Below are 13,330 nucleotides of genomic sequence, written 5' to 3'. Positions count from 1 at the left end.
TACTCTGAGGTATCGATAGTCATTGGTTGCTAAGTTATTATGATATAACTATATCTAGAAGATTTATGTTTCAGTATAGAGGATGATTTTCTGTATTTTTGCGTCTTAGTTATTGGTATTCATAGATATTTTTCTACATGTCTGCATACATCTGGACAAAAATGTAAATTAACTTGATCAAAAAATTGATCCAGGAAAGAAAAAAATTAAAACAGCATATCCCCAAAATATGACAAAATTCAATCAAAAGGATTGAATGACTACAATCCAGTATTTGTACAATTTTGCACAAATGCTTTTGTTACTCTAATTTCCTCTCAAAGTTGACTCAACTATGTTCTGTATTCTGTACTTTATTCAAGTGTATCCATGAGGTCAAAATTATTTTTAAATATACTAAAATATTATAACTTAATATACTAAAATTATGTATTAGAAAGTACATGTCTTTCTAAATCTGTGTGATCACATGGGAAATATGTCTAAAGCATTTGTGCTGCATGTCTAATTATGACCATTGACTTGAGGAAGTCTGTGCATTTTTTTTTTGCATTGCAAGCTCAACTAGCCCTTTTAAATATGCAATGTAATTTCTACTAGAAAGAATAACTCATAGACACATGCCACTTATTCTGAAAAATTTACAAAATGAGCTTGTCACTTTAAGAAAAACAAGTGACAGTAGTCGTCAATTATAAAATTCAGCTTTTAAATAAAAAATAGAACTTTGGAAAACTTGCATCTACATTCCTGAACTTGGAAGTTTCTCAATTTCAAAGAACTTCTTGATGATATTGGTAATGATATTAACATGTGTGCTTCAAATATTTTATGAAATGTGTCAACAAGACCTTCATAGCTCAGTGAACCGGTGTTTTCCAAAATGAACAATATGAGGTTATCAAATCAGGCATAGTTAAAAGATCCATTCAAGATGCAAGATAGACTGGTGTATTTTAAAGTAACAGTTCAGAAAGTTCCTTGATATGATTTCAGAAATTATCCCTTGTCTTATTTAAGAAATTACCACTTGTCAAGTTTTAATGTAGCATCAAAGATTAACATTATCTAAAGAGGATATTAAAATATTCCTCCCTTTTCCAACTATTTGTATGAGAGTGGACTTTCTTCTTATATTTCAACTAAAACAACTTTTTGAGTTGGATGTAATATAGAAACAGGCATGGGAATCCAGCTTTCCTTTATTAAGCAAAACAGTAATGAAATTTGAAAAAAAATGTGAAACAGCATTCCTCACTATGTATTTTTATTTTGGGAAATATGGTGATTTCCCATTAAAATATTGTAAGTATATTATCATTTTAAGTGAATTAATAAATATTTTTAAATATCCAATTTTGCATTTTGATTAGAAATTTAAAATTTCAAATATTGATAGCTGTAATACATACAATGGTTCTTTGAGGAACTCCCATTTAAATTTTTTTTAATGTTTTTATTTTATTTTTGAGAGAGAGAGAGAAAGAGAGCGTGAGTGCGTGAGTGGGGGAGGGGCAGAGAGAGAGGGAGACACAGAATTTCAAGCAGGCTCTGGTCTCTGAGCATCAGCACAGGGCCCCACATGCGGCTTGAACTCGCAAGCAATGAGACCATGACCTGAGCCACAGTTGGACGCTTAACCGACTGAGCTACCCAGGCACCCTAAGGAACTCCCATTTTATTTTTAAGACTATAACGATGTGTGAAACCAAGATGTTTGAGAACAAGTGATCCACATCCAAACTTAAAAAACCTTCAACAGGTTCCTATTGTTCTAAAGATAAAAACCAAATTCTTAGCAAGGCGCCAATTAACAATATGTCATAACCACAAGGACATTTATTTAGTTCCTCTGTCCCATGATGTTCCCTTTTGTGAACACACAGTTCCTTCTCTGTAGAATGTTCTTAATCCATTTCAGCTGGTTAATTCTTTCTTGTCCTGGTTTCAGCTCAAGCAGTACTTCCTCAGGCTCTCTTGGAATCATGCTCTCATATTTTATAACCTTGTTGGGTTTTTTTTTCTAATTATGTACTTATTGATGAAAATAATCCATTAACACTTTCTTCCCAACAGGTGGAAAAAATCATAAAACCAATAAGCATGCATGTTTGGCTCCATTCTTCCTAACAGAGTGTTTATCATAGGGTAGCGTGGGAAATAAAGTACTTGTCAGTGACTAAATAAGTAGATGAATGTATGAATTGACAGAGGAAAGGGTGGATCATTAAAGAATCATGAGTGATCATGAATGGCTTCTTCAGTAATACAAGGATCCCAGATAACACTTGAAAGAAATACATTGGATTCATTTAAACCACGCATTGTATTTTCCTTTGTGTAATGTCGTCACTACATGAATTCTTCTTAGCTATGTCTTCCATAAAACAAATAGGAAGAAAGTATAAATAACATACAATGACATTTAGTTATGGTAGCAAGTGTTCTTGAGAAAGCCTTGTAACGAGCAATTGTTAGCAAACAACTTCTTGTATTTCATATGATTTATGTCCCATAAATTATATTAGAATTCTATTATTTAAAAAAATTTTTCAAGTTATTTATTTATTTTGAGAGAGACAACACGAGCAGGGTAAGGGCATAGAGAGAAAGGGAGAGAGAGAATCTGAAGCAGACTCCCAGCTGTCAGCAAGAGCCCCATGCAGGTCTTGAACCCACGGAACCCATGAAACGTTGTGACCATGACCTGAGCCAAAACCTAAAGTCAGAACCTTAACTGAATGAGCCACCCACGTGCCCCTGGATTCTATTGATTTTATGTATGTGTGTCTTATTATAGTCTCATCATTTTCCTCTTTTGGCCTAATAATCTACAGCTGAGTAACACCTACTTGCATTTCCTCCATACCTCCCTTTTTACTAGCCTGTCATCATACTTAGCATACTTTGTTGTAAGTGTGGAATTTATTGGTCTCCCCATGAAATCTGTCACTCCTTAAGGGCTTGGACTGTGTTTTATTCATCTGTGTATCCACAGGATACAATAAAGTGTTCAGCGCTTGATAAACACTCAGTAAATGAATGTATGCATGAATTATTGAATGAAACATTGAATAGATTTCATTTCCTATTCCTTACCATTTTTCTTAATTTTTTCCAGTCAAAACTCAGGTAATGGGAGAAATCAAGATTGCACTGAAGAAGGAAATGAAGACAGATGGTGAACAACTGATAGTTGAGATTCTCCAATGCAGAAATATCACCTACAAATTTAAGTCTCCTGATCACTTACCAGGTATCTAATTTTATGATAATGAGAAATATAAAATATCTAGGAGTTCTGTAGGACTATGTCCTAAATAATCTGGAAAATTCAAAGTAAAATTGGGGCTGTATGCCGAGTATATCTGAAAAAAAATGTGAAATAAGGATTAACCTCTCTTATATAGAACACGTTGATATTCTACTAATTTTTAGATAATTTTTCTCAACACAGAAACAGAGTAATGTGTTTATCATACAACGGGAAAACACATTCAAATTGCTAAGAAAATCGGTGTGTCTTTTAATCACTTTATGTTGTCTGAAACAAATTGAGCACGTTCTGCTGGCTTTGTTTAAAGTATAGGATAACTCCCAGTGTACAATTATAATTCTTTCAATAGAAAATTGTAGGAGTAATGGACATTTTACAAGCTGAATTCTTCTTTTCAGATTTATATGTAAAAATATATGTGATGAACATCTCTACCCAGAAGAAAGTGATCAAGAAAAAAACGAGAGTTTGCAGACATGATAGAGAGCCTTCATTCAATGAAACTTTTAGATTCAGCCTCAGTCCTGCTGGGCATTCTCTTCAGGTAACTGTATACCATGCAGTTACTCTTTTTGTGTGTACAGTATTTATTTTCCATTCAATTATTTAATATGTGTATACCGATCATATCATGTGTGACATTTTACAAGTTAATTCAGTCTTAGAGGTTTCTTTCCAGGGGCCTTTAAGAAGTCTGCAGCTCACTCACCCATTCAGTTAGCTACCAAATCTTCTCTATTCTGCTTACTCAGTGTATTTTATATAGATTTATTTCCATGCTCACAGCCACTAATCCTCTTTGAGTTTTCATCTTTATTACTCAGATCATCTTAGCAGTGTAGCTGGCCTCCTTGCCATCAATGTCTTCCCCTCTTGATTCACTTCATCGCGCTACTGGCAGAGGCATCTTTTAAAAACACTGGGTAAGAGGGCCCCGGGGGTGAGTGAAATAGTGAAGGCAATTGAGAGTGTACTTACTGTGATGAGCACTGAGCAGCGTATAGCATTGCTGAATCCTTATGTTGTACACCTGAAACTAATATAATGAATGTTAAGTATACTTGAATTAAGAATAGGCAGGTAGGTAGGTAGACAGACAGACAGAAACACTGGCTGGCAGGTTACATCAAAGCCTTCAGTGATTCATCTGCATCCTGACTCATCCATAGTCCTCTCACGCAAACTCTAAGAGTGTTGGTTTAATTTCATCTCTTTGTATACTTTACAACACACTCTATACTCCAGCCACACCACAATCTTTTCAAATCAGGTTAAGCCTCCAACGGTTTGCTCATATTTTTCTTCCCTTCAATATTGTCTTCTTCATCCCTCTCCACCCATCTCACTATTCCCAAGTCTTTCAGGATGAACTCTGCCCTCTACTGATGACCCTACGTGCAATTCATCATGCCTCATTCGCACAGTATTTTGCCAATCTTACTAGGTTACCAATCCTAATCCGTGCTGCATAATCATTTATATCCCTACTGGTCACTGCTTTCCCACTCTCTGCTCCTCTAGGGCAAGGCCTGGCTTTCATTGCTCTTTGTTCTACAACATAATACAGTGTTTGTACGTAGTATGTCTTCATTAGATGTAGGAACAAGGAACGAAAGAGGGAAACCGAGGTGGGAGGAAAGAGATAAAAAAATATGGGAAGAGTAAGACCGTGGTACTGGCCCTGAAGGGCACACTAGAGACACATATAAGAAACATTACAAAGTTAAAGCTGCATTGAGGGTATTAAAAGGTATTACAGTGGAAAGAAATTTTAAAAGAGCAAAAGATGCTCTGAAGTCTGTGTGAGCAAATGTGTCTTCTACAGAGATTAAGTAGTTAGAGACAGGACTACGAGGGAGAAAGATTACACATTTGTCTGAAATGTGATAAATGTAATAAGAAAACAGGATGCAGGTGAAGATATACAATGTCGTATACAATCCCAAAACCAGGGCCCAGAAGAAATAATCATAAATGTATATTTTGAAGTCAGAAACATAAAAGTAAAGTTTTAGCCAAGAATAAAGATGAATTCTCTAAAGGAGATTCTGAAAAGAAAGCAAGAGAGAACTGTCAAGGATTAATGGTTAACACTGATGCTCTCTACCTTTCTTCAACTCATCTCTGGAAGAAAAAAAAACTGTCTTGAGTGTGAGATCCTATGGCATTTCAACTAATATAAGGTCTACATATGACAAGAAATCACTTCAGAAGTACACACTGTAGTAACACCACCAGTAAATTAAATGCTAAATAAAATTACTGTTGTATTTTCTCTGCCTTGTGAGCTCTTATTCATTTGCTCAGCACTCAAACAATTTTGTATGTTGGTGCATATTTCATAAACTACTAGAAAATGTACCTAGCAAGTTCTTCTGAGAAATTTTCTATTCAATTAAGCATAAACCTAGTCAGAATGAGCTGTTAATACATGTCTTATCTAAAATTCTCATATCCTCCTGGATGTGGCTTTTCCTTTGGGAAATGCTGGTGTGAATTAATTAATACTATGCACATCTTTTGAGGATATCTTGAGGATTAGTTATCTTACAAGTATAGCTGCTACTTCCTCTTACCCTTTCTTGTCTGTGTTATTTCTTTGATGATCAAATGTCCTTTTAAAAAGGTTGAAAAATGTATGCAAGTATATATAACTTTGGCTCTTTTTTCTAGATTTTACTTTTCTCTAATGGAGGGAAGTTTATGAAAAAGACCTTGATTGGCGAAGCCTGTATCTGGCTTGACAAAGTGGATCTGAGAAAAAGAATAGTCAACTGGCACAAACTTTTGGTCAGTCCTACTCAAACCCATTGAAGAAATGTGTCTGCTCAGGGTATGGAAACTGTTCTAAATGATCTCAAATCAAGACAACAGTTGGATACTATTCTATTCACGTTTTGGGGGATAAACGTGAAAGGAGGAACGGCACGCAAAAACAAAGTCTTGTAAATGTTTTGTTGTGGAACACAGTAAAAAACTCAGATGAAGAAGTTCCTGTTTTAGGGACCAAAAAAAAAAAAAAAAAAGGATTGCGTGTGGCTGTCAAGACAAACAGTGAGAGCTATCTTGGTTACCTAATGCAGATCAATGGTGATTTTGAGCAGAGTTGCCCTATAGCTAAAGGCAAATGCTCAACTATTAATATGGTTTCTAATGCAGAGTTTATTCTTTATGCAAAAGAATCTTGGTTGAAAGGAAAGAACTGACGTAACAAATCACAATTTTCAGACGTCTACAAATCTTTCTTCTTCATCTTATTTTCTCCGACAACTTACTGTGTTTAGATTCCAACACAGGACTCAACTACAGGATGTGTTCAAGACTAAGAGGGAGGTGGTTGTGTTCATAAGGAAAAGGTACTGGAGATGGGGAAATGATGGCTTTTAGATTTTCTCTATGTCTAAATGTTACAAGCGTGAACAACACCAACTTTGGAATTCATGTTGTAAAAGCACATTTGTATAATTTGAAATAATGTAGAGTGAAGATAATACTAAGTAGAAATGGACCTATGTTTATTTAGAAATAAAGCCATGATTGGCTAACAATGAATGTTGCCCCACAAAAATATTGGAACCTTGGTTGAAAACATCAAAATCTCCATAACTTACCATTACATTTTCAACATACCAAAGAACATAGACTAAAATGGTATGTTCTAGGAAGCATGATAAGTTGTTCTTTGTGCAAGTGCAAATAAATGTGTCATTCCACGTATTTCCTTTCTCTTGAGTGATGTATTGAAGGAGGATAAATTCTTCCTCTGGAAAACACATCCTATTAATCTGACACCAATTCTTTAATTGGAGTCATTTCCTGTTCTTCCATAATGCTTTTTTTTTTCCCTTAGCACATTAACTGATTGCACAATGACACCAAACTTAAGTTCTCTCTAGTGTTCCATTTTCCTCCTTTAGTGACAATATCGCAGTGATCAAGCTTGTCAATACTGGGAAAATATGTGAAAAGTCAACAGTATATTGAGAGTAAAATATAACGAGCTATTTTAATAATGCAGAATAAAAGAACCAATGCCTAAGTCATTAAAATGAAGCATCCTCTTCTCCATCAACCAACAGGAAATACACTGAGTTGAGATTAAAAGCCCAGCTTCTGTCTTGGTCCTGCCACTGACTGTGTCACCTTGCACATGTCCCTTCAAGTCACTTTTCCCCAGGTTTCTTATTTGTAGGATAAATATAATTACATATTCTTAGCTTTCCTAATGGGATGTGGGGATGATCAAACCAAGTGAACTGTGAGAAAAAAGAAAGCACATTTCCAGATACAATTTTATAGATATAAGCAAGGAATAATTGTTATGCAGCTCTTTATTTCTCAAATTTTATATGCAAAAACATCCTCCATACCAATGGTCAGCATTGACTTGGATAAAAGTAGTATATTAGCTCCAAAACTATTTTTTTTCTTTAAAATATAACCTGGTGTTGAACCTGCGAAAAGGTGAAGAATTAAATCAAAATGATTTGCAAATCGAGTTATTATAAATGAAATGAACCTACTAACCTTATCCTACCCCAAAATAAATTGGTTCTCAGACTGTTCTGAGTTTTAAAAGCTGCTTCTTTATTCAAAGGTGGGATTTCCACGGGTTTAGAGAAATCATCCCCAAATATACTGGTCGGATGTTGAATTTTCTCATTTTTTAAAGAAAAACATACTTGAAATTTGAGAGGAATTGATTTAATGTAAAACATTAAAAAGAAAACAATTTCTAATAAATGCCAGGCTATCTTTATTATATTCATAAAGAAATAGAAATTCACTCTTCCCCAGTCTAAGAAAGCTAACAGTCACTTTTCTTCCCTGTATTTTTTTCCCCTCCCCTCCCTGATATCGCAGTGTCATTTACCAATTGATACTGCTTTAAAACGAGCACGCAGGGGAGGGGATTGCTGAAGATTCGATATTGCTAGGATTTTATTTTTAGAGACAGCTAGATCTGCTGATGGTTGCTATGGATATCGCCGGCAGAAGTTAGCACTTTAGGGAGCTTATAATCATCATTCATAATTGGGGAAGAGAAGGATTCAGGAAGATCTCTTTCTGACACAAAAAGGTTCTGCTCTTTGCCCTTAAAAGGACACTCTAGCTCACGCTAGGTCCTCTTCTGCAGCCACTCACACCCAGAGGTATGCAGGGGAGGTTGTAGGAGCAGTAAGTTTTACTTCATTCCAGTTGCAAATTTATTTTAGAATAATACAAATGAGGTGCCACCAAAAACAAAGATCATCCCTTGGTAGCTATTTGACTTGAAAGAGTAGGAGTCTTTGCATTACAGGTGCCCCTTTGTTCCGAGGAACTAGTGACAGACGGGGCCAGGTCAATCAAGAGAGCTAATGACATGGCTTTTTGTGCACCAGCATCCCCCTTCAGAGAGCATAAGATCCTGCCAAAGTGTGCCAAGTTTGCCACTGACCAAAATCCTAAGTTGTGCTGGAATTATTCTATGCAACACTGATCCTTGAACAAATGCATTTCTTCTGAATGATGTTGATTACCCTTCTTACAACAAAACGATTTCTTTTTTAATTGCAAATAGGGCTCCTGGTGTTTTTTACTTTTTTGTATATCTCACAGCACATGATTTTCCACTTTTTATTTTATTTTATTTTTTTGGAATCAGCTTTTTTTTTATCCGACTGATGACAAAGTTTGTAATTTCTAAATAATATGTGATCAGTCCAAGTACAACACCTATATTTTGAAAAGCATCTTAATTTTTCCCACAATTTCATCAAATCGTCAGAGACTGGAGTTGCTTCTTGGTTTAAAATTGGGTCCTAAGGAACTTTTAGCTGTAGAAGCAAAAGCACAGAGTGAATTTTTACAAAAGACGGGGACTTCTAGGATGGTCGTTACAGACATAGATAACAGTTTGAGCAAGAAGTTGGTGTTTCCCTTATTTTTACTTAAGATTAAGAAGACTTTTGGTGACTCTGAACTCTTTCTTTACCATTTCTGTTGAAAAGAACAGTTTCCAAGATTAAGGAGCAGGGATGGTCTTTGCTCCTTAATGTGCCCATGTTGTAATTAACCGTACTAATAAATGCATATTTTCAACATATCAGTGGGATTAGTTTTGTGGATCACACACATTAAAATAGTCATATTGTGGGAATATTATAGCTGGTAACCAGCTGATACCGATTCTTTCTATAGGAATGTTGTGATGATAGCGGTAATAGTGGTAGTGACACTAGGTCGGTGGTCCTGTGAAGTGAAATAAAATTATATACTATATTGTGCCCAATTTATTAGAAATTATTTGACCAATGTTTCATTTCATTAAGATATCATAAAGATGTTTATAGTATTTTTTTACTTTATTATTTAAATCATAACTAACGATATTTTTAAAAACTTATTTTCATTGCTATAATGTCTAATATTCCCAAAGCAGCCAACTACAGCTATATATATATATGTTTATAACTCTACATGTGACAGAGTGAGTTGCCCTCTTGTTGAGCTTGAGATGGAAGTGACGGAAAGCTCGATGAATAATCATGAGCCGTCTCTTTAATAATTACTTGCCTTTGATGTAATACAAAAAATGAATGAGTGAAACAGATATTCTCATTGAATATGACACATTGATGTTTTCTGTATGTTCCATGTTGTTGTTATTATTAAAGAAGCCCATTAAGTCAAAATCATTTAATCCAATGATTCCTTATCTGAAATGTAGATTGAGAGCATTTTCTTAAATCGTTACCCTGTACATACCTATACATTTGGTAAAATAGACAAAGTTGAAATAATAATTTCATTTGGCATTCAGCATGTGAATATGATTATCGTTTGATTGTGTCTGTATATTTGTCGGTGATGTGCTCAGGTGCTCCCACTACTGATTAATGTGTGTGCTAATATCCTAACAAAAACACATCTGATATTAATGGAAAACATTCTTGTCTGAAAGAATAAAAATCTAATAAAATTGATTTCAAAATAAAAAATAAAGTACTTGGAGATATGTCTTGTTTCTAACTACATGTTGCATGCCATGTTGGTGATTTGCTAATGTGTTCTTTTCTGTTCTACCCAAATCTCTCTGGAAAATCTAATGAACAAATACAAATTCTTGGGCTAAAGGTTGTATACATTGAATTGAAATATACGAGAATTGTATTAAAAATGCTTGTAAATCTGTCTTGAGTTTTACCCTATGTAAAAATATGTCTTGGTTTTGTGATTGTATACAAGATGTATCTTGATAACTTATGCAAATTGTGCTGTATAAAGGCTGTTGCCTCAGCCTTACCAATAAATATTGAAAATGTCACCTTTGACTTCTTGTGTTTATCAACTTGATAAAGTGATGCTTTATTACAGAAATAGAACTTTTCACAACATTTCCTCTGAAAATTATATCATAAATACATTCACTCACCGAGTTTAAAAAATAAATTTTAAACGTAGCACAGATACAGAAAACAGAATTAAACATATAGCTTAATAAATTATTGTCTATCGGATACTTTTGTAACCACCACCCAGGTCAAGAAATGAAACTTTGCCAGTCATCTCATAAGTCCTCCACGTAACACTCCCCTGTCACTAAATCCTCCCAAACTCTAAATGTAATCACCAGCCTTATTTTTATGATAATTAATTCCTGGTTTATCATTGACATCTGCCTAGTAAACAAAATGGGGGTGATATTATTTTTTAAATGTTTTCTAAGCCTCTTTTAATCTATGTAGTCTCCCCCGCCCCACGTCTTTTTTTTTTTTTTCAGGGCGTCATACTTTTTGAAGAAATCTGGTCTTTCTACCAAATCTGGTTTTTGCTGATTGCATACTCACAGGGTGGTGAACAAGTTTTTCTGTCCTTTATTGCCTGTAACTTGGTCTTTTGCTCTACAGATTTGACCTGATTCATGTTCAAACTCAAAGGTTGGCATTATATTCCTCTGTTGAGAGGTATATAGTATTTGGCTGTCTTTCATATTTGTCCTATTTCCAGCCACTGGTGCTCAATGCCTAGAAGAGACCCATTAATTAAATTTTACAAAGTGGTGATATTCTACTTCAATCAGCATTTCTTCTTGGAATACTGTTAAAAAGATAAATTTCCCCTCAACCAATATTTGATTACTGAGTAGAATAGTTTGTATAGGAAAGTTAGGGTAAAGGCAGAGAAGATTGCACAATTTTGTTTAACTGCTTACCATTTTTTCAAAAAAAGTAATCCCTATCATCCTCCAAAGATGACCACAAAGTTTATGCTTTTATTTTTATTATCATTGCTAACTCAAGGATTGAAACAAATTTGACATGTTTTGTTTTGTTTTTTTACCTTTTATTGTTTCAAATTTTTATTTAAATTTTAGTTAGTTAACATATAGTATAATATTGATTTCAGGGGTAAAATTTAGTGATTCAAAATTTGATGTGTTTTAATTCATTGAAACTGTTATTCTTATCAATGTTCAAATTTTCCTTTTTTAATGATTTGGGGACAGCTTTGAGTAAGCTTATGTGTTTTTTATATTCTTTGATAAGTTTCTTTTTATGGCAAAAAAGTTATATATCATTTCTTAACCTTAAAACAGCATAGGGGATTTATTTAACTTGAACTTTTATTTTCCTATTTATGTCTATAAAATAACTAAATTTACGAATATATTGACACTGATTGATCAGGTTTTATCTGATATGGTATTACTTCTTGGCCTTTTGACTAAGATCACATATAGTATCCAGTGTAGTATCTAATATACTTAAGGTAAACTCTGAAGAGTATTCTTAGGAAAGGGGTGCCTGAGCAGCTCAGTCGGTTAAGCATCTGACTTCAGGTCAGGTCATGATCTCATGGTTCATAGGTTCAATCCCCACGTCAGGTGTGTGCTAACATCTCAGAGCCTGGAGCCTGCTTCACATTCTTTGTCTCCCTCTGTCTCTGTCTCTCCCTGACTCGTGCTGTCTCTGTCTGTCAAAAAATGAATACACATTAAGAAAAAAATTGTTCAAAGAGCATTCTTAGGTAAAACAAGTATCTTAGAACAGTTTTTGAAGATAATAAGATCTCTAAAAGGTTGTAATTAGATGATGAGTAATGAGTTTGAATTTTTGACTTTATTATCTAGGCATTTACAAGCTGAAAAGTCCTTATATCTACAGTTTAAAGCTTTAATAGGAAATTGAGCTGAAATAGTTTTCTATTAAAAAGTAATTACAGGGCACCTGGGTGGATCAGTCTGTTAAGCATACGACTCTTGATTTCAGCTCAGGTCATGATTTCACATGTTCATGAGTTCAAGCCCCTCATCAGGCTCTGCATAGTGTGGACCCTGCTTGGGATTCTCTCTCTCTCCCTCTCCCTCTGCCCCACTGCTGCTTGTGCGCGCTCTCTCTCTATCAAAATAAAGAAATAAACTTTAAAAAAATACTCAAATTATGATAATAAAAATGTTGAAATCCTCTCCTCGGTTTAAATGACAATTCCAAATAAATTAAAATTTTATTTTTATTTTATCTTTTATATAATAATTTAATTTTATTATTTGTAAAAATTAAGAAATATTTCCATGGATTACTCAATAAAAAAATGACCTTCCAACAATTTGATTCTTTGAAAACAAGTTCAATAAAATTAATAGACCTGTGACAATCAGAGGAGAAAGAAGACCAAGTTAACATTATCAGGTAGGATAAATAATGTATACGCAAAGATCCAAATGTCTAGAAATGTATGAAAGTGGTAAGAATCATGACCAAGTTGAATTATCCCAGTTACACAAGATTTTTTTCAATGCTGGAAAATGAATTAATGAAATCTTGTACATTAATATATTAAGTTACAAAAATCATAAGATGCTGGGTCATATTTGATAAAATTCAAAATCCATTTCTAATAAAAACTTTATAACACACTTGAAATAGAAGAGTACTTTTTAAGTCTGCTGAATGTTATCTACCAAATAAAACCAAACAACCAAACAACAACAACAACAACAACAACACCTTGCTGGTAAATGGATAGAAGGCTTTTCCTTTGAGACCAGAAACAAAGCAAATATGTCTT

The 13,330-nt window shown here is 34.2% G+C and overlaps 1 protein-coding gene across 6 annotated transcripts in view; it reads left to right on the top strand.

Moving 5' to 3' along the window:
• Positions 1–10,586, top strand: part of PCLO (piccolo presynaptic cytomatrix protein) — a 419,720-nt gene extending 409,134 nt beyond the window's left edge. For all 6 annotated transcript variants that reach the window (XM_043588726.1, XM_043588723.1, XM_043588725.1 and 3 more), the window contains 3 exons: positions 3,122–3,256; positions 3,676–3,821; positions 5,951–10,586. In XM_043588726.1, the coding sequence (XP_043444661.1) occupies positions 3,122–3,256; positions 3,676–3,821; positions 5,951–6,091 (422 nt within the window). In that variant the 3' untranslated portion in view covers positions 6,092–10,586. The remainder of the gene's footprint in view (positions 1–3,121; positions 3,257–3,675; positions 3,822–5,950) is intronic.
• Positions 10,587–13,330: the final 2,744 nt, after the last annotated feature.

This window comes from Prionailurus bengalensis, chromosome A2, assembly GCF_016509475.1.
Source record: "Prionailurus bengalensis isolate Pbe53 chromosome A2, Fcat_Pben_1.1_paternal_pri, whole genome shotgun sequence".
Classification (NCBI taxonomy): domain Eukaryota; kingdom Metazoa; phylum Chordata; class Mammalia; order Carnivora; family Felidae; genus Prionailurus; species Prionailurus bengalensis.
Note: the sequence above shows the minus strand (reverse complement) of the source record. Positions and strands in the feature narration are given on the sequence as shown.